At 40.5% G+C, this 23239-nt stretch overlaps 1 protein-coding gene across 4 annotated transcripts in view; it reads left to right on the top strand.

Moving 5' to 3' along the window:
* The first annotated feature begins 162 nt into the window (after positions 1-162).
* The window catches only part of TXNDC11 (thioredoxin domain containing 11), a 27563-nt gene continuing 4486 nt past the window's right edge, over positions 163-23239 (top strand). Inside the window, exons 1-10 of one of the 4 annotated variants that reach the window (XM_064672828.1) lie at positions 163-394; positions 4315-4389; positions 4678-4894; positions 5596-5693; positions 7602-7731; positions 14134-14227; positions 15411-15523; positions 16731-16931; positions 19191-19974; positions 22479-22624. In XM_064672828.1, coding sequence (XP_064528898.1) covers positions 246-394; positions 4315-4389; positions 4678-4894; positions 5596-5693; positions 7602-7731; positions 14134-14227; positions 15411-15523; positions 16731-16931; positions 19191-19974; positions 22479-22624 — 2007 coding nt within the window. In that variant the 5' untranslated portion in view covers positions 163-245. The other 3 variants (XM_064672825.1, XM_064672826.1, XM_064672827.1) reach the window with 3 other exon arrangements.

The following is a 23239-nucleotide window of genomic DNA, read 5'->3' as shown; positions in this document are numbered from 1 at the left end:
GAAGCGAGCAGAGCAATCCCACTCCCAGAGCAATTCCCGTGTTCCCGGGGCCGGGCGGGCCGGGCGCGCTCCCGGCGGGCCCCGCGCGGGCTCGGGGCGCGGACGTGGCGGCGGCGGGTTGGCGGGCGGAGGGGCCGCCCCGCCCGGCCCGGCGCTCACGGGCGGGCGGTGGGAGACGTGTGCGAGCGGGAGCGGCGCGGGCCCCGCCGCCCTGCCCGGCCCTGCCCGCCCCCCCTGGCCGGGCCATGTCGGTGTGCGGCGGCTCCGGCCCCGCCGCTGCGGCCCCGCGGCTGCGGCCCCGCGCGGCGCTGATGGCGCGGCGGCCCGAGGTGCTGTGCGGCGCGGCCATCGTGCTGGGCTGCGCCTTCCTCGTCGCCCTCAAAGTCACCTGCAGGTACCGCCGGGGAGCGGGCGGGGGGAGCGGAGGTTGGTGCTGCCCGGGGCCGGGGCAGGCCCCGCGGTGGCCCCGCGGTGCCGGGTCGGGCACGGCCGTGCCCGGGGTGGGCGGCGGGTCCTCCTGCCGGCCCCCGCCACACGCGGTCCCCATGGCAACCGCGGCCCGGCGCGTGTCCGGGGCCGCCGTGTCCCCCGGCGGGTCGGGCGGGGGGACGTGTGAGGGGAGGGAGCCGTGTGTGGAGGAGCGTCAGCCCCGGCGGGGGTGGCGGAGGTACGCGGGACACACGGTCTGGGGACGGTGTGAGTGTGAAGGGAGGGGTCAGAGGATGGACCGGGCTCTGCTCGGGGGTGCCCAGCAGTGGGACGAGAACTGGTCCAAATGGGCAGGAACTGATGCTCAGGAAGTTCCACCTGAACATGAGGAAGAACTTCTTCACTGTGCAGTGACTGAGCACTGGAACAGATTGTCCAGAGAGGGTGTGGAGTCTCCTCACTGGAGATATTCCAGAACTGTCTGGACACAATCCTGTGCCGTGTGCTCTGGGATGACCCTGCTGGAGCAGGGAGGTGGGACCAGATGCCCACTGTGGTCCCTTCCAGCCTGACCCTTTCTGTGATTCTGTGGCAGAGTGTGCTGCTGAGATAAAGCTTCTTTTGCTCATCTCCAGAGGTAACTGGACCCTGGCACTGCCACAGAGGGGCTGAGGGGGCTCGGGGCTGACCCTGCCCTCAGCACTCTCAGCATGGCCTGGGGGAACGGGTCTCTTCTGGCTCATGTGTTGGTGTTGTCACCCCCCTTTTCCCGCACGTGCTTCAGACAAAAGATTTTGCGGTTTCTCCCCAGTCTGGTGGTGCTCCTCTTGGGAGCTGGAACTTCCTTGTTTGCAGAAGCCTCTGTGGTTCCTGTTTGCCCCGAGCTGGGTACGTGGAAGCAGGCGATGTGTGCGCTGGAGGGGCTGGGCATGGGCTGCTCCCTTTGGGAGCCTGAAGTAGGATCTGAACCTTCCGGATGGGTTTTAGGTCAAGGTGACTGTTCTGTGATTCAGGTCACACTGTATTAATTTAAGAACATGTACTGCACTTGGGGTTTCATTTTGAGAGTGGGAAAAGGCTGCATATTCTACATGTGTGTCACTATTCTGCAGGATCTGCAGGTAACGCTTCTGAAAAATCCTAAGGCCTTCTTTTCTCAGCTGTGCACAGAGGGTGTATTATTTGAACCAGAGTGAATTTTAAGTCTATCAATGAGTGTCTCTGAGTAGCTGTGCCTCTGCTCCAGGAGTCTGTATCTCACAGTGACCAGATAATATAGATGAAAAATTGTAAAGCTTTTACTGTATTTCAGAATGTATGGTGAAGAATTTCTGAACATAATCACCTCCATGATTAACTGTCCATTACTAAAAAAAATTATGCTTTTTTTACATTTACAATGATTTTTCTATTTTCTTCTTGCTTTCCTTAAAACCTGCACTTTCCTTTCATTTTACTGCTGTCTTTGTTTGAAAGCTCACAAATGGAATGTGCTTCTTGACACTTGTACTTTGAACAGGACGTTTGATTAAAGGGGTTTGGCTTTTCAGTTTGTAGTTAAATAGAAAAGTATTCCCTGTTTGGTTGCTATCAGAAATATGGAAAATTCAATTGTAAAAATTCCATGTACAATTTGGAGGATGGGTGGTTGCATTTGTTAACTCTGAATACAGGACATAGTTTCTCACCACATCTCAGTGAGATTTACAAGCAAGACTCAGCACCACAGCAGAGTTACAATCACTAACTATTCTTACAATATATAACTTCGGCAGCCAGTGGATAAAAAGTATGGAAAGGGAAAATTCCTTTACTATAAGGCAATCCATTTTGGGGTTTGAGGTATTGCAGGTTTGTAGTGACTCAAGGAATAGCCAAATGAGACCTGACCTAGCATGGATTACTATGGGAAGCCTGTGGTTTAGAACCTGAGTTATTTCTGGCAAAATGCAAATATCTTTCAGACAGCTGCAGTCTAAGGACCTTGCAGTCAAAGGCTGGTCCTGCAGGCACTTGCATGGGCTTCCCTTTATTACCAGGGTGTTCTGTTGGAAAGACTTAAAGTTTCTGTAGGCTCTGAGCAGCAGGTAAATAACACAATCAGTGCTTTAATAAACAGTTTGTGATCATTGTGTCTGTGTAATCATTTCTTATGTAATCAGTTTATATGTGTATAATTTTTAGGGGTTCTCTTAGTAAAGCTGGGTATTATGTCAAGGTATTCTATTATGCATTTGGTATTGCAGAGGGAGACACTGCTGACCAGGTCACCTTAAACAGCTAGTAGCTATTGATTTATTATGTTTTGGTTTTTAATAAGTACTGGAGTATTTTCATATTTGAAGGTAATTGTTTATTTCCTGACGCATTCATGTCATGCGACTTCTGCTGATGTGTTTTATTTACACTTTCTTGCAATTTGGAGGCAGTTCAGTATCTCGTTTTTAAGGCTTATGCTGTAGCTCTTGAACTCTTTCAGTTTAATTCTGTAGAGGAAGCAGAGGTTTTAAACACACTGAGGTTGTCCATTTTCATTAAACAAGTTCAAGAGGAGAAATTCCAGTTGATGTCTCTGAAGAAGTAGGTGTGAGACCAGCCCTTGCTGCCATGCTGTGCTTCCAGCAGCTGATCAGTGTGTGACCTGTGAGCCACAGCTTACGGGGGAGCTGTGTCCTGTCCAGCTGGCAGGCAGAAAGCACGGAAGAAGCTGCCAGTTTGGATAGGCACAGGGTGCAGGAATGGGAGGGAAGCAGAGGTGTTGGTTGGGAGGTGATCTAAGAAGGGTTGGGGAAGGAGATGCTGGGTTGTTGGTTAGGAGGGACGGGAAGAAACAAAGGTAGAAGTCCATAGAATAAACCAGATTTTTGATCATCTGTGTGAAAACATAATGTTGTGAGTAGTGGAATTAATGAATTATAAACATTAGGAACCATTTTCAAAATTCTGGATTTTGGAGCAAATACTTTTCCTTACGTATGAATTAAGAATTTCCATAACTTCTAGAAAATATACTGAGGGCAATTCTAAAATGTTGAGCTTTAAGTGTATGCTTGGTAGCCTGGAAATGAGAGAAGAGTGTGGCTTTTTGCTGTATTATAGAAACGAAGGTGCTTCTTAAAAACCAGAAAGATCATTAAGTTTGTAAATGCAGCAGAGTTGTTAGGAGGTTGCCTAATATTTGAGTTGGACAGTGTTTGGGACTCAATAATTCTATCACAATTACTAAAAGGTTAACCTGAGAAGGATCAAATATCAGGTAATAAGATTTTTGTATTAGCTTTTTATTGCAGCACAAAGTAAAGAAGTGCACAACCTTTCCTAAAACTTCCTGTCACATTACAAACCATGGCAAAATTGGGCGTTACTGTGTGGGGATCCAGTTTTCAATCTGTCTTGCTCTAGTGTAAATATAGCTAGTGGAAAATTTTCAAATTAAGGGAATATAAAAAGGAAGTATGATCATTCACTTGCATTTGAGGCAGTCTGTACCATAGCAACTTCTGAACACCTTGGAAATGCTGAATTCCAGGTTATTTGATTGCTGGTTTGATAGCAAATTGTTTCCTGAGTATTTGCTTTATGTTCTTGGTATTACTAGTTAAACTAATTTCTCTGAAGAAACTTAATCTGTCATAATGTCTTTAAATTTAGACTATTTGTTGATTTTGTCCTTACATTGCAGAGAAAATGTTCCCTGAACAGTTTGCAGTTCCTGCTCTAATCAGTAAAATAAACTTAACACATATTTACAATTTTTTTCCAGACAAAATATGAAAGAACAGAAGTGTAGAATACTTTAAAACAAAGCATAAGGCAGGTACTAGTCTCTGTTTATATAAACATCACATCACAAAACTTTATGACCAACGTCTCTTTTCTTATCAGGGTGCTGTTACCTAAAGTACAAGTGTTAAAAGAGGATGAGGCCAGGGAAGAAATCCAAAGAAATCACTCTTCCTGGTAATTTTATACTCTGTGGCAGCCAGCTGTAATAGTGTGAGCTAATGTGCCCAGAGACATAGTTCATGGCATCCCAACGTGGCTTTGTAAAGCTCGGGCAGGGTGATCTTTAGATTTTGTGGTGTTTCCTGAACGTGACTCACGTGGCGCGAGTTGGAGTCGTTTGCACCAGGTTCCCAAGTTTTGTCGTCGCGTGACTTTTGCTAAGGACAGAAATTCTGGCTTCGGGCACACTTTTAACTGCTGCTCTACAGTCTCAGTAACCTCTCTCTTAATCTTTTCCTGCAGCCGAGCAAAAGACGTGACGATGCCAGCGAAGCTCCCCGTGAGTTTTTTCTCGGCGAGGTCTCCGGTGGTGGATCTGTTCCGGGGCCAGCTGGACTATGCGGAGCAGCTGCGGCAGGACTCGGAGATCGTGCTCTATTTCTTCTATGCCCCGTGGTGTGGGCAGTCCATCGCGGCAAGAGAAGAGATAGAACGTGTGGCCAGCAGGTTGTCAGACCAGGTACCTCCAGAGAAGATACCAATCTTAAACATGACCTGATAGCTTTTTGAGTGTCCCAGCTGATGCTGATTTCTGGCTTCCCATGGGAACCAGTAGGACTTGAATGCCCACATGTTTGAGTAACTCAGCCAGTGGTCTTAATTTTAATATAGCATACAGAGTGTTAGAATAAATGGAGGCAAGCTGTGATTCCTCCTCAGTTATTTCTGCTCCTGAATGGGGAACTCTACAAGTTTCTTGTTGTAAAGTGTTCTCAGATTTATTCACCTGCCTTCAGACAGAAATTCCATGGAGTTTGTTTCCAGTTCCAGGATCCTTGGAGACACTGGTAATCATATAAGATTGTAAGCTTTCTAGCAGTTATGTACCTGTGAACACTTCACAGGTACAGCTGTCTTAAACCTGCACTTGTTGAGCTCCACTGCAGAAAAACTAATTAATACGGATTACGACTAAATCAGTACATTTGAAGGATTTAGATGAAAAACCATAAAAACTAGAAAGAATAGCGCCCAAAAGGATTGCTGTTGCAAAATGACAAAAAAAGTCTTTTTGTGATAGAATTAAGAGCAACAGGTATGGAATGCTTAGTTGAAAAGGCCCTGAAAATAGCAGATGGAATAGATTGTAAAAAGTACAGCTGGGATTAAAAAGTCACAGTAGTGTACTTTGTTAGCTGTGAATTTTTACCTGCTTTGCAGGTGCTGTTTGTGGCTATAAATTGCTGGTGGAACCAGGGGAAATGCAGGAAGCAGAAGCATTTCTTTTATTTTCCTGTGATACATTTATACCATCGGAGGTAAGATTTCTTATGTATGGTCTGGGCTTTTTATTGCTGTTTTGGGGAACAGAGATATCATATAAAATGCTGCAGTTTGAAAATGTTACATTTATGGCTATAGTAAACAGCTGTAGAGGAGGAGACTCTGGGTGAAGCTCATCCTGTGTGCTACTCAGGTGCCAGGTAGGGCTGTAAATGTCAGTTAAATGACATGCTGGGCAATTCTTCATCCTTAAGGAAATTTTGTTTTGCCTGTGCATCTTCTGGAAGTTCTGCCTCCAATAAAAAGTAAAGAATTCAGAGTTATATATTAATTTCAGTTGACTACTTGCTCTGTAGATGGATTATATGGACTGGTCCTAATTTATTACAGCAATAAAGAATGTACTTGTTGAAGTGAGTGGAATTTAAGTGCATATTTAAATGGCACTGTGTACTGAAGACCTTCTTCTAAATTTGAACTCACTTTTTATGCTCCAGATGTTGAGATATCATTGTGTACAATTTTATATAATCTCGTTTTTATTTTTTAGTATTTGTATGTATTATCCTTTTTTTTTTTCTCTTTGTGTGGAGCAGAAGGTAAGGAAGCACACTTTCTAATGCTACATATGATAGTTTATCCCTTGCATTGTGCTTTTGTACTGTAGTCTTGAACTGCAGCTCTCTTTCATTACAGAGGCTGGTTATGGTTCCTGGTGGGGGGGATTTATGTATTAAAGAGGAACAGTCCTGGTCTTTGTTAGCTGAACTTGGAGTAGACACAGGTGACACTGGCATAATTCAAGCTGCAACACAAGAACCTTACAATCCCACTTGGATGTACATTGACTTAAACTTACTTGATCTTGAACTTACAACACAATAGATGGATGCACTTGGGTATTATCAGTAACATGAAGCAGAGTTGCAACAAGATGAGGTGTAATTCCATATTGATACTTCATAAAACCCCTCGTGCCTGAGGTATTAAATGTTGAATGTGGTGTCCTGGGCATGTGACATGTTGAAGCACTGTGTGTTGCTGTGAAGGAGAGGTTTGTAATAAACCAGTGTAGGATGTAGAATAATCTAGTGGGCTCTAGAAGAACTTCAAGGCACCTGAATAGAGGTACCTCAGTGTGAGTTTGATATTTTCCAATGTGTCTGTACAAACTATACAAACTATATTAAAAATGCATCACATTAAATTCTTCATTGGAAATGGACTAATTCTTTGTGCTTTTTGTGTTTGATTTCATTTTGGACAGTGATGCTTTGTCCAACCTAATGATAATAAATCAGATGCAGGATTTCAAGGGGATAAGGGGAACCTCTGGAAATCGTATCTGCAAGACCTAGCCCACCTTCTGTTTTAGCACTACCTAATGTGGTGTGAGCTGTTTTATCAGATGGCTGGGGGAACTCTAGATTTGCTTAGTTTGTTCATCAGCAGTGGGCCTGGATTTGTCCCTGCCTTACTGATTGCTTCCTGTAAAAGTCTGTGTAAAAATATTGCACCTTTCCAGGTTGATACTGTTTGAGATACTGAAAAATCAAGTGAAAATAGTGAGGTTTTTTCAGATCTGTACTTTTAAGTCACATGTATGTAAGTCACATTATTGGTCACGTGGACCAAGCACAAAGATGTGATCATATCATTTATACCTGCATTTTACCAACTTTAACGGGACTCAGAGGTGTTCTCCATCCCTCTGTCCTTACCAACACACTGCCCCTTTCCCACAGAGAGTGGCTGGGATTCCTGTGCTGTGCTTTCCTCTGGTAACACAACTCCCCATCAGTCACTGAAGCCTCTGGTAAACACGGAGAGCGATTCCCTAGAGGCTGAGCATGCTGTCTGTGTAACTCCTATCTGCCACCCCCAGGAAGGACTCTCTATTGTTAATTTAAGTCTTAATGTTCTATTATTTTTTTTGGTACTAGTTTTGGACCAATTGAATACAAAGGCCCAATGAGTGCTGTTTATATTGAAAAGTTTGTTCGCCGGGTGATGACACCACTACTCTACATCTCGTCTCGATCAAAATTACTAGATTTCCTCTCAAATTATGAGGTACTTATCTCTCTTCTCTAGCTTTACCACTGTGGTTCAGAAAGAGTTTGACTTGTCTAAGGATTAAATTTGATCTGCTCCAAAGTACTAGTTTATTTTCAGGATCCTGAAATCAGTGCCCTGTAAATTTGTTAAAATCATAAAAGTATTAAATGACAAATTCATAATGTTGGTTCCCTGTATAGTTATTCTTATGATTTAGTGATGCTCTTAATTTACAGTACTTTAGCATGTAGAGACAACAATCAAAGTTGTTACCTCACCAAAAAGTTACATATGAACAAGAAATGAGGAAGAAATCTTTTCACAAAAATCTTCAATCTAAGCTGGGACAGCATTTGAGAAATATACAATCATTACTTTAATCTTTAAAGGAATGTTAAGCCTTTCTAGTAGGATAAATCTGTTAAGTAAAAACAAATGTGAAATTAGTTGAAATAAGAGCTCTTAACCACATTGTATGGGGTAACTTCATGGTTTTAATCCACTGGGACATGGTGTTTTATTAATTTTCAGTCTGTTGTTTTCAGGGGTGCCAAGACTGGTAACAATACTGGTGGATTAATAACTTCCAATAAGACAACGTGTACTTAAACAGAACCATTTCCAGTCCCTTTATAACTGTTCATTTCTGTGGTGCACAGTGCAGAAATACCACAACCTTGCTGAACCCCGAGCTGACCAAATCCCTGCTGTAGTAGTGGGTACAACGTGTGAGGGACCCTCCAGTGTCCCAGAATGAAGCAGATCCTCTGGGAACTGGGGCATGTCCTAATGGCTGGTTCTGCTGCAGGATGGAGCAGTGTGTTAAGTGCCAGCGGCCACGTGAGGGGGCACACGCTGGTGGTCACCGTGGGCAGGGGCTGTGCTGTTCTGCCAGGAACTGTTAATGGCCTTGGCTTTCCAGTGTTTTAGGCCTGGAATGTGAGTCAGGAGTAGTGAGTTGTGTGCCTGTCTCTGGTGCTGATACTTTCTGTGATCACAAGCACTTCTGTTGTCCTCTCACTGCTTCGGTTTTGCCATTCTAAAATGTTTTTCTAAAACATTCTTCTGCCTCTTACAGAGATCTGAAAACAGCCATCCTTGGTTTTTGGTCTCTGTTACATGAATTATTTCTAGGTAGTCTGCAAAAGATAACTAATAAGCTTATTGTCATTGAGTTTGCTTTACAGTAAGAGGTGCAATTCCATTGGAAAAAGGTTAAGATAAAAGACAGGGGGAACAGAAAATATTTTTTAAACACTGCTTAGCAGTTGAACAGTTATTTTTGTTTCTGTGTTCAAACTTCCCCCATTCCTGCGCTTGAAATTCTGTGGCTGCAAATGCCAAATCTCTGTTTATGTTCAGCATTTGTTGGTTCTTTTTTTTTTCCCAAAATGGCCCAAGAGTAGAGTCTGATCTGTCATGTTGCCCTGCACTCATTAAGGCTGAGGTTGTACCAGAGCATGGCACTTGGTGCTCAGTACCTTGCCTCTGTAAAGTTAAGCAGGAAGGAGAGAAGGGGATACAAAAATAACAGATAAGGTGGAAGAAACAGAATTGTTTATGAAGGTGGATGGGAGGGAAACATAGTCAGACCCAAAGGAAAAGATAGTTTTAAACCAGAAATAAACAGGTAATTTCATAATTTTAAACAGAAATGTGAATGGTTTCTAATGATTTCCATGCAAATTGAAAAACTTTATACCATTTGTAGAAAACACAATCCAGGAGAGACTCCTGTGTTTAAGAAGTGAGGAAGTTTGGGGAATAAAGTAGACTGCAGGAAGTGCACGTATGGCACAAAGTAATTGCAATTTTAAGACCCTTGGCTAGTTGAAAAGCTGATTAACTTGAAGCTCAGAATTTCTGAAAGATTTATCATCGTCAGTATCTGATTTTCAGCCCTTTGTCCTGCCAGCGAATGGGTTCTGCAACCAAAAAGAAATGCTGGTGAACAGAATCCAGCTAAATGTAAGGACAAGTGGTGTTTGTTCCTTGGTGTTTTGTCCCGTCCCCGACCCGATCACGACTATCGTGACATGCTGTGCTGCTCTCACAAGAGGGCGCTCGAACCCCGTGAAAGAACTTCGGGTTGAAGACGCCGAAGTTCAAATCCGCGGGTTTTGATCCTGTTTAAGGTTATTTTTTGTGGTTGTGGAATGATACTAGTGCAAAACTAGAACTGGATCAGAATTGGAATTTAATTTTTGAGAGCCAGGAAAAACCCCATTTGGAAAGCAGTTAAAATCTTGGAGTGTATAGGAAGATGTAAGAGGAGAAAGATCTGCCTGTTCTGCCATAACTCAGGGTACCTCTGAGTACCTGTAGTCATTTTGTTTTCTCAGCTGCAGAGATGTAACAGTTCCACTTTAATCCTAACTGGCCTGGCTGATTCCTCACTGACTAACCCAGCTGCTAGAAATGCCCTTGTCCTCCTGAGGCACAGGGCAGGAAACATGAAGCCACTGTAGTTACAGCAAAAGCTTCACTCATTTATGAAAATTAAATGTGCCCAGGGAGCTCATCATTTTCAGGCTTCAGGAGAGCTGGTCTCTCTGGGAGGGAGCTGGTGTGTGTCTAAACGTGATGTCAGCTCTCTGCTCTGCTCTACGTGTGTGGAAATGCTCCCTGAGCATTACCCAGCTGGGTAGGATCTGACACAGAAGGGGATTCAGGTTACTTTTGTGTGGAGTACTGTGTTAAATGATGGTGTGAGAATTTGCTTTCAGTTCTGGATACCCAATATTTTTAATGTCCTTGGAAAATGAGCAGACTCTTACTGGTAAATTTAATTAATATCAATCAACAGTTTCTTTGCATTTCTACTGGCATGTAATATTGGTTTTTCTGTTCCCCAGAGAAAACACATTCCTTTCCTCTTGCTGTTTTCTTTCCTGTGCTCACAGATAAAATGAGGCAGGAATTGCCTGCCTGCACAAGTCTGAGATTCTGAAAAAAATCATCTCCCTTACTTCAGTGCAACACAGCCAAAACATTTTTTAAAAATTACAAATTGGGGTAGAAATAACTTGATTATTAAAAACGCCTGATTGTAAAAGCTAATCAGTAGCTGTGTTTTTTTCCTGTTCTCTGTTCCCATTATTTCGCATTTATTGGCCTTTAAATTACAGAGCTCTTTCATCGCAGTCATTCAGTACTGTCTTTCTGCAGCTCTTCCAGTCAGCTGTAGTTCCAGTGATTCCAAATAACCTTTGCAAATTTTGTTCCTCACCCTTCTCTCCCTTTTCTGAAGTCCTTTTGGGAATGTTGAACTACGTGAGTATCAGTACACATCCTTAACTCCATGAGTATCAGTACACAGCCTGACTGACTGCTGAGAAAAATTAACTTCTACCTCTAGTTTTTTGTCTTTTCTACTGATCTAGAAAAGGACCTTCCATGTTATTCCTTATCACCTTACTTTCTTCCAAGGTGCTTGGTAATGTCTTGTAGGCTTTGTGGAAGTACAGCATGCTGCATGGAGTAGATCAGGCATCTTCATGCTTGCTCATCCCTTCAAAGAACTGTGGTAGATTTGAGGCATGGTTCTGGAATAAAACCGTGGTGGCTGTTCTCCAATAAAAATTACTCATCTGAAGATCTCTGTTAATTCTAAAAGTTTCCATGAACTTGCTGTTTTGTAATTGTTGAGATTCTTGTCAAGTCTGTTACTCGATTTAATTGCATCACACACCACTTTCCATTCCTGTGGTGTAGAGGCCAAGCAAGAAATAGGCTCCACTACAATTAATGATTTTGTATTTCCATATATGAGTTTCCTTAGGAGATGGTACTAATAACTCTTCACTATTGACATCCTCAGGTTTGCTCCAAAGCCTTTCCTACAGACACTCTGAGACAGGGGTTGAAAATTGTTTCATGGGAAGAAAAGCTCCAGCAAGCTCTGTTCTAGCAACACCAACACTCCTAATGCTCCTTACAACCCCTGTGTCACATTCCAGTGTTTTATCCTCCTACTTGTATAGCAGGAAGTCTTATCCTCTTCCACTAATAATTCCTAACTCCTGCATGCAGGGGGTTACCCAGAGCTCCACAGAGATGTTGCCTGGAAGCAGCTGACCACCAGTAACAGCTTGTATGTAAAAAACTCATAAACTGTTTGCAGGCAGCTGTTGCTGCAGCACTTACTGAGTGTTTTGGAGGGTCTTACATGAAGTGGGAGTTGTTGCTGTCAAGCTGCTCGTGGCCTGCTTGCATTCCAAACTAAGAACCTCTTATTTGCATGGAGATCTTTCCTGTGAGACTTGAATCTCGCTTGTACAGAGCAAGAATTCTTGTTAGTTGCCATCCCCTGGAAGTGCTCAGCTTTGTTAAATGAGCAGAGCAGTGGGTGTGAGCAACTGAATCTCTTCGTTCTTATAGATGGGAACATTTTCATGGTACTTGAGAAGAAATACAGCATTTTAGTCACTGTCCTGCTGGGTATAATTGCAGCCTGTAACGGGGCAAAAATTCTGACTCCTCTGGGATGGTCATTAAAAGGCCATTAATTAACCAGATTACTGATTAGGCATACAGCATTAGTATATATTCTCCTACTACAATTTCTTTTTTAATTGAAGTCTTAAACTGCTGTTATTATAAAACAGAACTGGCAGTCAGAATCAGGATGTTACCTTTTTAAATATTTAACATAAATATTTCTACATCTGACTTTTGGCTTCTTGTCACATTTTACTGTCACTTTTGACTCTTCTTTCATTCACTGTTTGGTGCCATAAGTTTGCTCGGTACGGGATTAGTATTCAAAAATGGTCTTAGGAAATGGGATACTACAATTTTGATAATCTTATCTGTCTTCTTATTTTGGTTCACTTGAATGCTTTGAAAGTTTTTTATAAGGGATTGTTTCTTTTATTGTCTTAATTTGGAACTAGGAGAAAAAGATAAACATTAATTACTAGCCCATTTGTTGTTTAAAAAAGAACATTGCTGTATTTTTTCACTACTACTTCATTTATGTTTTTACTTCCTTCTTGGCAATTATTATTGCAGAAATTTCACTAACTGCTTGTATCTCATTTTTATTATTGATAATTTTATTGGGGTGCCTCATAAGGAATCTTTATGAACATGGGTCTTGTGTTTAGCATTCATTCATGGAAGAGAATTCCTTCCTGAAAAGAGCAGGTCATTAGCTGGAATGGGCAATGTTGTTATTGGAGAACATCCTGAGATCACTAATTCATAGTGAGTTAGGTCAGTTTGTATGGCTGAGATGAATATCTGAATTCATATTAACAATAAGAGGTAAAATGTATAGTCATGTTTTAAAACGAAATTTAAATTTTTATATGTAAAATTCAACAAAAAAAAAAAAATAAAGCAGGCTCTGACATACCAAATGAAGATACTTATGTGAGAATATATTTGCCACACAAATGGGTAATTGGTGAGTCTGGAATCTCTTGTTCCACAGCAATCCCTGGGCTGCTCTTGCTTTGTGTATCAAATGCTTTCTGTGTGCACTGGTGGAACTGGGAAACAAATAACACAAAATAACCAAATTCCATCACTTACTCTGTCCTGAAAGTTTATTAAGCCAACTTAAGTGATGCATTAAAAGCATAATTTAATAGTAACTTTTAATGGAATATATTTTTCAAAATTTAGAACCGAAACTTAACTGAAACCTTGGAACAAGAGAAGTCTAGACTATGCACCTCTCTGTTCCAAGACAGCTTCTCCCAGATTCTCTTCCTGAATTTCATATGAAGTCATTCACCTGGAAAAATCAATCAGCCTCTTTATTTAAGGATAAGTCTTTTAAATTGTCTCTTTGGCAATTTGAAGAACTTTGTGGATGTGCAGGTGGGATGTGGGGCTCTCCTTGTCTTTGTGCAGCTGGTCTGTCACTGATTCTTGCACTGGAAGGATTTAGTGACTGATACCTTAAAGATGGGATGATCACTGGGCTTAGCAGTTCAGATATTCACACACAAAGTGTGAATTCATATGTAGTTGCTAATTATGTGCAACATAATTATTGCTTAAGCTGTTTATACTGTGAAAAATCACATTTGACATTCCAATTCTAAAAGAAATCTTTATGATGCTTATGTTTCTTACCTTGGTGCTGGAACTGACTTACAGAATAGTTGCAAAGCAAATATGAATTGTTTTTGGTGAACTTTAATAGCTAACGTGGGCAATACACCATTAGAAACTCAGCATCCATAAACCCCTTTCTCATACATGACTTTTGAATGACAACTTTAGAACTGTTTTCTAGTCAGTCTTTAAATACTAAATTTTTCCTTGCAGTGTAAAGTGGCTGTTCTTCAGTAAACATTGTTGTCTTTTAAGAATTTGTTGTGGTTTACTGTAGGTGAATAATTGCTGTTCCCATATATTTATACTTGAAAATAGCTTAAATAGCTCTAATTCTTCTTATTTCAGCCTGGAGTTGTGGGGTATTTTGAGTTCAATGCTTCACCTCAACCGCCTGGTTATTTAACATTCTTCACATCAGCATTACATTCATTAAAGAAAGGTAAAAGCTTCGTTTTCATAATTTAAGGTATCTGTGAAATTAGTTATGTATATGTATATACATATATGTATATGTATATGTAGAGCTTTAGTAGTTTTTGGCAATATTTTGTAGCTTGGGAATTAATCCCTTCTGTGTGTTTTTGATGTTGATCTAATTATGAGACCATCTGATAGGATGCTTACATGAAAAGCTTATGATGTGATCAGCCATCATGGAATGAAGTGTATGACAGGCTGCTGTCCAAAAATACACCAGGATAGAGATTCCTCAAAACCCCCCACACAACCCATACAGAGCCATAATCAGATCCCACTACTTCATTTAAGTGGAATCCAAAAGTCTTTGGTCTTATGCAACGTGTGCAATGTCAGAGGCATTGGATGAATTTGACTTTGTCAGTACTAAGTAACTGAATTCAGCCAAGTGCTTTCCTGGATGGAGTCAGAGAGCTGGCACAAGGCAGCATGATGGGAGGGGCTTTCTCCCTCTTAATAATCTAAAATACAAAACCTCCTGGGTTTAAACATGCAGACTTTTTGTATGATTAATACCTGTTTTTCCATCCTTCTGAATGGAGCTTTCTTAAAGTTAGGATTATCACATTTCATGGATATTCCTGTCAGCAAACGAAGGAAATTAATACCATTATTCTTATATTTTACTGTGCCACTGGCTTGATATAGAGCCTGTTCTGTTTTGTTCTGTGATTTCATTTATATGTTGGGACAGTTCTTTGCCACATAAAGATGAGAGGCAATCTGTCTTTGTGTGTACACATATATAAATGTAGACTATGTATTTATAATATGTATTGAAATAATATGAATTTGCTATAAATATGCATCACTTAAACAGTCAGTGTTCATACATATGTATCATCTTGGCTTTTGAGATGCCATAAAACATAGCAAGGTGCATCTGTGATAGCAGATGCTATATTTAATAAGCAAATGAAGAAATTGGACCATTCAGGTTGACATTCTCTATTCCCTCCGTGCAGAAGAGGAACATGTTTGTTCTTGTCACCAACTTCTGCCTCAGTCACCAGCATTGGCAGCTGCTGTTCCCAGGTCCCTGTGCCTTCTCCCAGCAGTGCTCTGTGTTTTGGTCTGAAGGGGGTGCTCTGAGGCTTTCAGTGTGTGTGTAACTGGGTTTGAAGTCTGTCCATGTGCCCTTGCAGATTACCTTGGGACGATCCGCTTTGGGGTGATCACGGACAGACGCGTGGCACAGGAGCTGTCCCTGGAGCATTCGGGCAGCGTGTACTTGCACAGGCACGCCAACACATCCCTCGTGAGTGTTGCACTTCTCTCCTAGGGACCCTGGCACAGCACGGGGAGGTTGAAGCTCTGTCATACCACACCATGAATAAATGTTTCACAGAGCTTTAGGACACGGGATGTTTAAGAAGTATAATTTTGTGCAGTAATACACATGTTCATTCCACCCGTCAGCAGCTGTTTTGAACAGTAGCTGAGACCCCAGCTGATCAAAACCTAAAACCCCAAGCACTTCAGAAATCACTATACAAAGACCTTTTCCCAAAGCTTCTACATCTTTCAGTGGATCAGAATTAGAAGGCTGCTTGGGTGAGGATATGGACAAAGAGATTTTGTGGAAGGATTGTAGGAATAGTGAAAACTTGCATTTTGTTTTAAAGGTATGACATGACACTGATTAGAAGAATCACACAAACTAAATTAGCTGTATTTATAATAACTCTTACTCCATGTGCCTTATTTTTTTGGGGAAGCTAAGGCTGAAAATACTAACTTTCAGGTTTGCTGTTTGGCATAGAGACCTTCCCTACCCACACTGCTACCATGAGGGGAAACGCTGTGAAGATGGTATTGTGATGTGTATTTTATTTAATTGAGACTAGGGAAGATAGGGATTTTTCAGATGAAATAACAAAGTACATAAAAGACTATTGTCTGTGCAAATTATTTAAGGTAAACTTGCCTGAATTTATTAAAATTGATCCTAGAAGCTGTGAACACTTTTTATTATGCATTTCAGTAACTCAGTAGTTTTATGATGCATTCAGTAATAAGAAATACCAGTTTTAAATGCAGTCTTGATATTTGGGTCTTAGAAGGCTAATTTAAAATGAGTTAAAATGGTGAGTTAGTAGTAGGAAAAAATATTCTAATATTCTGTAAATCAAGGTATGTGATGATACCAACTTAGGGCTCTTTCAATTACAAAGAAAATCTGTACTATTGAGAAAAAGTCAAGATTATAAAGCTATAATAAAAGAAAGAGGAGCTTCCCTGGTAGAATCCTTTTGCTTGTGTGTGTTACTATAACCTGATGAGCATTTTGGAGGCTTTTCCAGAGGGAAAGAGTTTATGAAATGCTGAAGTTTGTTGACTGGTGTCTAATATCACATTTAGAAAGAGAGTTTTAGTCATTCCAGTAACAAAGCAGGCCATACTGGAGAACTGCACTCATTACTAAACCAAGTGAGGACAAAGAACTATTCTTTTCCCCCTTCAAGATCTATCCAAAAGACATCATGAACTACACTGCTGAGAACATCTGCAAGTGGGCCCTGGAAAACCGAGAGATGCTCATACGCTGGCTGAGACCACACGGTGGGAAAAGCCTTCTTCTGAACAATGAGCTGAAGAAAGGACCAGCACTTCTCATATTTATACCTTACAATCCCTTAGCAGAAATTCATCCTCTTTTAGATGAAGTAAGTGAAATAATTTATTTTTTTTTTACTTCAGAAATAGTAGAACTTGAGAGCTGTAGTCAGTGGTCTGAGCTTAATTTTAATTCATTTTATTTCGCTGTTCAAACTATCCAGTTTCATTTAAAAACACTTCCTCAAACCATATTATCACAACTCCCTTACAGTGGTTTGCATCCCACACAATGTACCTTTGTCTCATTCAACAATTGTTTAGAACAAGCATCTTGATCTTCCCTGCCCACCTCCTCGTGGTGGGTGCTGTGGGAGAGATGCAGATCTTTGCCAGCTGGAACAGAAGCCCTGTGTGTTTTGTCCTCCCCATTCTGTTTCTATTCTCCTACTGTCTTTCCAGAGGTGCTTGTGCAAGGAAGAACAGAGCTTTTGTAAAACCAGACAGTGTTATTTAAAATTATTTAAAATATAGCCCAATCAAAAAGCTACTCAGAACCACTCTGATTTTTATACCCCATGCATTCTTTAATCACCTTCCTTTTCTCTTCCTCTGCTATTATTTCCTTTCTGAACTGCCCAGGACAGGAGTTTGTGTAGCTGTGCAGAAATGAGGCAGGGAAACTAACTTGGCTGAAAAGCAGTTTTTTGTCCCTGGGCTATTTTTCAGCTGGAATCCATCATCCCATTTAGTATAACACAAAGCTGCACATCCCAGTGGTGATCCCACAGCACTGAGGACAGTGGGGAACAACAGACAAGCATCTGTGGGAGACAAGAAGCAGGGCTAAGTTTTGGTGATAGTGCTGACTTACATCCATGACATCTGTGTCCTGGAAAGTGTAGCCTTCCACATCAATATTGCAGTGTCTGTAGCAATAAGGAAAAAAGGAAAATAACTTAGGATACAATATTTAGCCAAAGTAGAAATAGACACAATGAAAGCTAAACTTGACTGCTACAAGGTAGGGTTGGGGCAATCTTTGCCTGGAAAAGAACTGCCATTACTCTTGTAGTAACCTGTCCTATTTTTGGCAGACTTAAATCAGTGATGCTTGTCACAGGTTAAACATTCTAGTAACAGGTACCCCTTATTTTAGATCAAATTAGTGCAAGCTAAGATGGTCTGTTTCAAATTTCATTCTGCTAAATAACAGTGTTTATCAAAATGTGAAATGAAATACAGAATATTCCAGTTGCTCTTGCATAGCTTCAGTTTGATAGAGTTATTATGCAGTTTGTTTACCATGGCAGGAGCTGTTTACTGCAGCCAGCCTGTGGGTTTCCTCAGGCAATGAACCCACTTGACTGTAAGGCAGTTGCAGGGAACAAAGCTCCCAAGTTTTATGTTGAAAGTTCTTGGAACAAAATTTGTTTTGTGATCATGGCTTGCTGAAATGAGCTCAACAGTGATGGTCCTGTGACACAACACCCCTCCTAGATGAGGCACTTCAGCATCTCTTTGATAATCACAATGACTTCTGTCGAAGTGTTCCTCTGAAAGCAGTGTGTGTGTGTTCTGGGTTTTGTTTAATGTGATAATGAGGATGAAAGGAAACTTCCTCTTTCGTTTTCCTTTCTTGTGTGTTCTGTTCTTTGTCTCCTAGAAAGGGAATTCCTTCTGTGGTCCATACACATGCCTTTTTCTCTGCTTGTTTACCCTTGGTTGTGAAAAGCAGAATGGTGATGGAGCACAGAAATGTTGGCACTGAGAGACAGGAGTTTTTTTCCTTTTTTCTTTCTTCTCCCAGTAAGTCACATTACTATATGCAAAATACACTTGCAGCATTGCAACTGTATATGCCCATGGTTGAGAGAATACTAACATTGCTTCAGCACTCTTAATGATTGTTACAAAATCTGTTACAAAATTTCTATTCCCTTTTCATATGGGAGCACTTTTATTTATTTCCTCCTCATATTGGAAAATAAGGGAAATTCAGGAGCTTGGACTCGTTAATGCTTCGTGTTAGTGGGATTTAACCATAAAATGTAGTGTTACTGCACTGCAATAAATGTGATGCAAAGAGGACCTTGAGATCAATGTGGACTGAATATTTTAAAGTGACTTTTTGTTTGTCTGTATATTTAATGTTTATATGCTAAAATATCGGAATATTTAATTTCGTTATCAAGTCAGAGCCCCCTATAATATTGTAAGAAAAAAGAAGATTAGTCAGCTTCATCTCTCTGAAATTCCATCTGTAATTGCATATATGTTGTTAAACCTGCAAGAGAGAGCTGCATTTGAGTGAACTATGTACCATTAATCCGGATTTTTTTCTTTCTTCCTTTTGTTCCCCCCCATAGATTACCAAAGTGGCCTTGGAATACCACAAGTGTAACAAAAGCCAGGCAGCTGAGCCAGATCTTCAGCACTTAGGAGACACTGATTCACCAGCTTTTGATTCCTCTGTGACAGATGCACACGTGAAGCTCTCAGAACCCTTGTCCATCTCCACGTACCCCTGCTGTAACACGGTGGTGCTGCCACAGTGGCATTCCATCTCCAGAACTCACAACGTCTGTGAGCTCTGCGTCAACCAGACTCTTGGTGTCAAACCAAACAAAGTCCACGTGCCACACTGTAACTTTTTAGAGATAGAAGCAGCTTTGGACTCTTTCTACCTCCAGGAACATACCTTTTTTCAAGTTATATCAAATACCATAGAGTGCAGCAATTTCTTAAGTTTCTATAGTCCCTTTAGCTATTACACTGCATGTTGCAGGACAGTAAACAGGCATTTTTTAAGTTTCATTAGTTCTGAGAAGACCATCTTTCAGACCCCCAAAGTAGCATTTTCTTCCCATGGGAAGAAAGATAACACCCAATTTTCTATTCCTCACATTGAGGATAGGAATTGTTTTATTCCTGACCTTAATATTAGTAGTATGAACATTACTGGTCTGAGCTGCAGGACCAACAAAACCTTGAATCTCTATCTACTGGATTCAAATCTTTTTTGGATATATGCAGAGAGACTAGGAGCATCAAGATCTACTCATCTTAAGGAATTTGCTGCCATTGTTGACATGAAAGAAGAAGTGCACTATGTCCTGGATCAAAATCAGTCACTTGTTGGACCTACCCTGGGTATGGTAACCACTATCCAAATACTTGAATTAAGAAAATTATGTTTCCAAATATGCCCAGTATTTCCAGGTATCTTAAAAAGTGAGACTACAGTCAGAATTGTAAATTGTAATTTATTCTGTTCTATTTAGTAGTTAACCAAGCAGTTATGAATTATTCTGTTGGCTAGAACAGAGTCATGTTCTGGGTGGCATAAAAACTAAGTTCCCTATACCAAAAGTAACTTGCTTTAAAAGAAGTGAACCTCAAAAGGTGTGTTTCTTGACTGTCTGATGCATTGAAGGAACTGGTAAAATCTAAATTAAATTGCTTGTGGAAAAAAAAATTATTATGCATCTAACATATTTGATATTACAGAAGACATTTGTGTATTAGTGGTGGTCTTGATGTTTACTCAGCTGTTCTGTGTACTAAAATATCCCAGAATTTTGTGAGATACTTCCCACTTACCAGCAGAGACTTCCCCATCCTCTTGACCTCTGGAACCAACTTAAATTATTGTAAATTGATTTTGAAAATTATGTCTGTTTTCAAGGTAGAGCTGTGAGGTGGTTGTGGCCAAATCTATCAATGCTCTTTTTTCCTGTCTGAATTGGAGAAGGAAACAAAGAACAAACAAAATAAAACAAACAAAATCATGAAAAATAACAGAGAAAAAAAAAGGGAAAAAAACCCAACCCAAGGATTGCAGTCCTGATATACTTACAAATTACTGAATCAAACAAAACATGCCTAACCATGTGCATTTGCCTGTCATTGCCATTGCATTTGCTGCTGTGCAAAACTGAGTCTGCCTCTGGAAAATATTGTTTTTTTTAATGTTATCTATGTAAGTAAACATGGAAGGAAATTCAGGTGAACATACTATTAAAATAAATTGTTCCAGAAGGTATGTCAGTGTAATTGTTACAGCACTAATTACATTCCCTTTTTGCCCTAAATCTCAGTACAAAAGGATGCACAGCACAGAACAAGTGGCCATGGTCTTATTAAGGATCACATCCCACCCTGTCTCTTGTCTCCATCCCAACCCCCCAGGAAAACACTCTGGAAAAACAAACAAGAACCTCAGTGGCCATAAACGGATGCTTAGGAAATATTAAGCTCAGAATGAGGAGATACAAGTTTCCTTCCCCTTTCTGCTCCCAGTACTTTCTGTCCCCAACATTTCTCAGGTCACAGGATTTCCTGAGCGTGACGGGGGTTTCTGTGCTGGAAGGCTCAGAGTATTTCTGGGCCGTCACTGGAACTCCCAGAAGACTTTTGCTTCTATGTATTTTGTCAGGGATTCAGTTGTGATTTATGCTTGGGTTGTGTGGCTTTTTAAAATTTTGTTTTACTTCCTTAAGCCTCTTAACTTTTAAAATTTTATAATAACAAAACGGAGCAGTGTTTAATACCTCTAACAGATCTCAGTCTTTACAGGTGGTTTGTAAAAATCCAGGAATATGTCTCAATTTCCCCCTTCCTTTCAGTTGCTACTTAACCATGCACAGATAGTCCAGATCTGGAGATCTAGAAAGAAAAAATCCTGTTTTGGCCTAGTGTAAGAATTTAATGAAATGCTGAATAGTAAATATAAAATTAAATGTCCTGCTGTTTGCATTTCAGAGATAAACTTGATGATCTGGTATTTTGTATGTCTGTACAAAAGTGCAGGTTTTACTTGGGTCTAGTTTTTGTACTGGAAATACAAGCACAAGCTGTTTCTATTTGATCCAGGAATTATTTTTATTGTTTTTCATATTATACCTTTTGTCTTGAACTTTTGTTCATATTGAATACTCCTTTTTTTTAATGCATGGAATAATATTTCTCCATCCAAATTGAGTAGAAGGATATCTTGCAGCAATTTAGAAAACATGGTGTAGGCTCAGTGTAGTGTAGCTGAAGGTAGTTGAGGACTTTGTAGCTTATTTTAATTTTTTACCAGTGACCAGCTACTTGTTAAATATCATAAAATTAAGGAGAAGGTTGAACAAAGAGGAAGGTGGTCACTGGTAGACAAAAGGGGCTGGTCAGATTGGCATGGGAATAGCAGGGTACTTAAAGGTCAAAAGAAAAGGACAATTGCAGAGAAAGGAATAAAAATGGAAGAATAAATGCAAATAATTGTGGACCTAAGCAGAGCCTTCAAGATATTGTATAAAGTAAAAAATGGAGAGAGGATACTATGATACTATAGCAGGTATGTGGTTAGATAGAAGCATGGAGAATAATTATTATAGTACATTGAATAGAGATGGAAGCAAGATTAGAGACTAGTGTGGCAAATGAAAAGACTGTAACAAAGAAAAAAAAAAAAACCCAGTGCAACTTTATCTTGTTTTCACATCAGTTGTGGTTACTCAAGTGTTGATACCAAACCGTCAGAAATTATTGACATGAAACCAGGTTTAAATTTGTATTTTCTCTGTGAGTTCTTCTGAATTAAAAGAGTAAAAACTGCCAAAATCACCTCTGTGAAACTGAAATAACTTTGCTGTGTATCCATTTCATTGCAGAAAACTTCATTAAAAATTTCAGTGTTCTCTACAGTCCCTTGAAAAGGCATCTTGTTGATGACCCTTCAGCCCATTTTCCAGAACATCGTGTGATCACAGAAGTGACTACTCACACCTTCCAGGAGACTGTGTTCTCCAGTGGAAAGGTACAACCTCCTTCCTCAAAGGGTTCTGGCGTATCATTGCACAGATTTTCAGGAGGGGATCTCAGTCTTACTTAATATCAGTGTGCTTTTCTTCCTTGTAACATGAAGTATGGTGTTTGTAAGAACTCAAAAGCTTTCCAGTTGCGTGCCATGACATTGCTTTACCTAAGATGCCATCCTGAACAGGAGTTAAATTACTTTGATTTTTTTAATATACTAAGGTTTAATATCCATTGTTGTTCAAGTGTGCAGTGAATGTCTGCATCTCCAGCTGGCTTCCAGCAGCCCTAACTCCTGCTTTGATAGTTAGAGGCAAAAAGCAGAAGTATAGACATCATCTTTTTTTTCTTTTTTTTTCCCACATGAAGTAGACAGCCACTGTTAGATACATGAGAATTTAAGATTGCAAAAGAATCTTGGCAAGTGTAGTAAAGTTTGGTGCATTTTCACTTAAAGGGAATGATCCTAAACTAAATAATCTTCTCTATTTTGTCATTATGGAAAGAGAATTCCCCAAGGATTTTTGTGTGTTAACTCAGTAGTCAGAGGACATCAGTAAATAGCTTGTAATAAAGTTTATTAATATTAGGATATAGTTTACTTTCACATTTTAAG

This window comes from Pseudopipra pipra, chromosome 16 (assembly GCF_036250125.1).
Source record: "Pseudopipra pipra isolate bDixPip1 chromosome 16, bDixPip1.hap1, whole genome shotgun sequence".
Taxonomy (NCBI): Eukaryota; Metazoa; Chordata; class Aves; order Passeriformes; family Pipridae; genus Pseudopipra; species Pseudopipra pipra.
This window is presented reverse-complemented; position numbering and strand designations above follow the sequence as displayed.